The following is a 1,646-nucleotide window of genomic DNA, read 5'->3' as shown; positions in this document are numbered from 1 at the left end:
TGGGGACAGGGCTGTCACCTCCCTGGGGACAGGGCTGTCACCCCCCCAGGGCACCGCTGTCACCCCACAGGGCACCCACAGCCCCCCCTGAAAGGGCTGTCACCTCCTGGGGACACCCAGAGCCCCCCCTGGGGACACCGCAGCCCCCCTTGGGACACAGCTGCCACCCCCTGTATCCCCCACGCCCTGGTGTCCCCCAGTACCCCCCGCGACACCAGTGTCCCCTCAGACCCAGTGTCACCCCCCTCCCTGGTGTCCTCATAGTCCTGGTGCCCCCCGGTGCCCCCGGTGCCTCCCAGTGTCCCCCCCTCAATACCCCCCACCCACGGTGCCCCCCCGTGTGTCCCCTCAACCCCGGTATCCCCCTCAACTCCGGTGCCCTCTCAAATCCAGTGTGTCCCCCCCAGTGCCCCCAGTGTCCCCTCCCTCAATGCCCCCCAGTGTCCCCCACCCTCGGTGCCCCCCTCACCCACGCCGTGCGCCCCCTCCCCGGTGGCCGCGGTGCCCCGGGCGCACCTTTGCAGAGGCGGTGGAGCTCGTCGAAACTGCCGGGATTCCCGCGGGGTTCCCCCCGCCGCGGGGCCCGACCGGTCGCGTTCCCCATGGCCCCTACGGGACCCCCCCGCCCGCCGCCATCGCGGCCGCGGGCGGTGCCGCCCGGAGCGGCTTCACGGGGGCACCGCCGCCATCTTGGCTGAGGGCAGAGCGCGCCGCCCCATTGGCCGAGGGGGGGGCGGGGCTGCCGTGGAATGCGACCCCCCCGGGGACCCGCGGCCGCGCGCGGAGACGTTCCGGGGCTGCCGCGTTCCGCCCCCACGCGTGTCACGCGTGTCCCCAACTCCTGCCCGTCCCCCCTCCCCGCGCTCCCACCGCGTGTACTGCTCCGGCCATGTCCCCCCTGTGTCACCTCCCCGCATCCCTGGATGGCCCGTATCCCCCCCAGCTCCTCCTCGCATATCTGGACCCCCCATTCCAAAATCCACTCCGGTCCCAAAACCCATTGCTGTCACATGTCCCCCCGTCCCAAAACCCACTTCTGTCCCATGTCCCTCCTCGTGTCCCCTCCCCACATCCCTGGTCCTCTCGTGTCCCCCTGTCCCCTCCCCACCTCCCCGTCCCCTCCTGGCCGTGTCCCACGTGTCCCTCACGTCCTCTCCTCGTTTCCCCTCTGCCCCCAACCCCACGCAGGACCTTCCCCATGTCCTGGCAGGGCCCCTCGGCGCCCAGGGGGGACTCCGCCCTCTTGTCCCCGCTGCCACCACCACCCGCCCTTTGTCCCCAGCCCGGGGTGTCCCCGCTGTCCCCCCACGGGGGGGTCGAGGGTCAGTGACACGGTGGGCGACGACCTTCGCCCCCCAGCCCAACCCCGCGGGGCCATCGCGTCCCCCCCGCCCCGCCCCGCCCTTGGGGACACGGGGACAGCCCGGGGGGTGGGAGGGGGACAAGGGGCCCCCCCGCGATGTCCCCTCGGCCCCGCAGTGTTTGCCCAGCCGGGGGGGGCGGGGGCTGCGGGGGGATATAAGCGGGGCCGAGGGGCGACCCCAAAACTGAACCTGCACCTGAACAGGTGAGCGGGGGCTGGGGGTGGGACGGGAGGGGAGTGTGGGGTCAGGAGTGGGGTGGGATGAGGGGTGTGGGGTCAGGAG

The 1,646-nt window shown here is 73.2% G+C and overlaps 1 protein-coding gene across 1 annotated transcript in view; it reads right to left on the bottom strand.

Moving 5' to 3' along the window:
* Window positions 1-604, bottom strand: part of TOMM40L (translocase of outer mitochondrial membrane 40 like) — a 7,041-nt gene extending 6,437 nt beyond the window's left edge. Inside the window, exon 1 of the mRNA XM_017839838.1 lies at window positions 517-604. Within this exon, the coding sequence (XP_017695327.1) occupies window positions 517-604 (88 nt within the window). The remainder of the gene's footprint in view (window positions 1-516) is intronic.
* Between the last annotated feature and the right edge of the window lie 1,042 nt (window positions 605-1,646).

Source organism: Lepidothrix coronata, unplaced genomic scaffold, assembly GCF_001604755.1.
Source record: "Lepidothrix coronata isolate B3197 unplaced genomic scaffold, Lepidothrix_coronata-1.0 Scaffold511, whole genome shotgun sequence".
In the NCBI taxonomy this organism is placed as follows: Eukaryota; Metazoa; Chordata; class Aves; order Passeriformes; family Pipridae; genus Lepidothrix; species Lepidothrix coronata.
The sequence above is the reverse complement of the archived record's forward strand: the minus strand, read 5'-3'. Positions and strand labels throughout refer to the sequence as shown.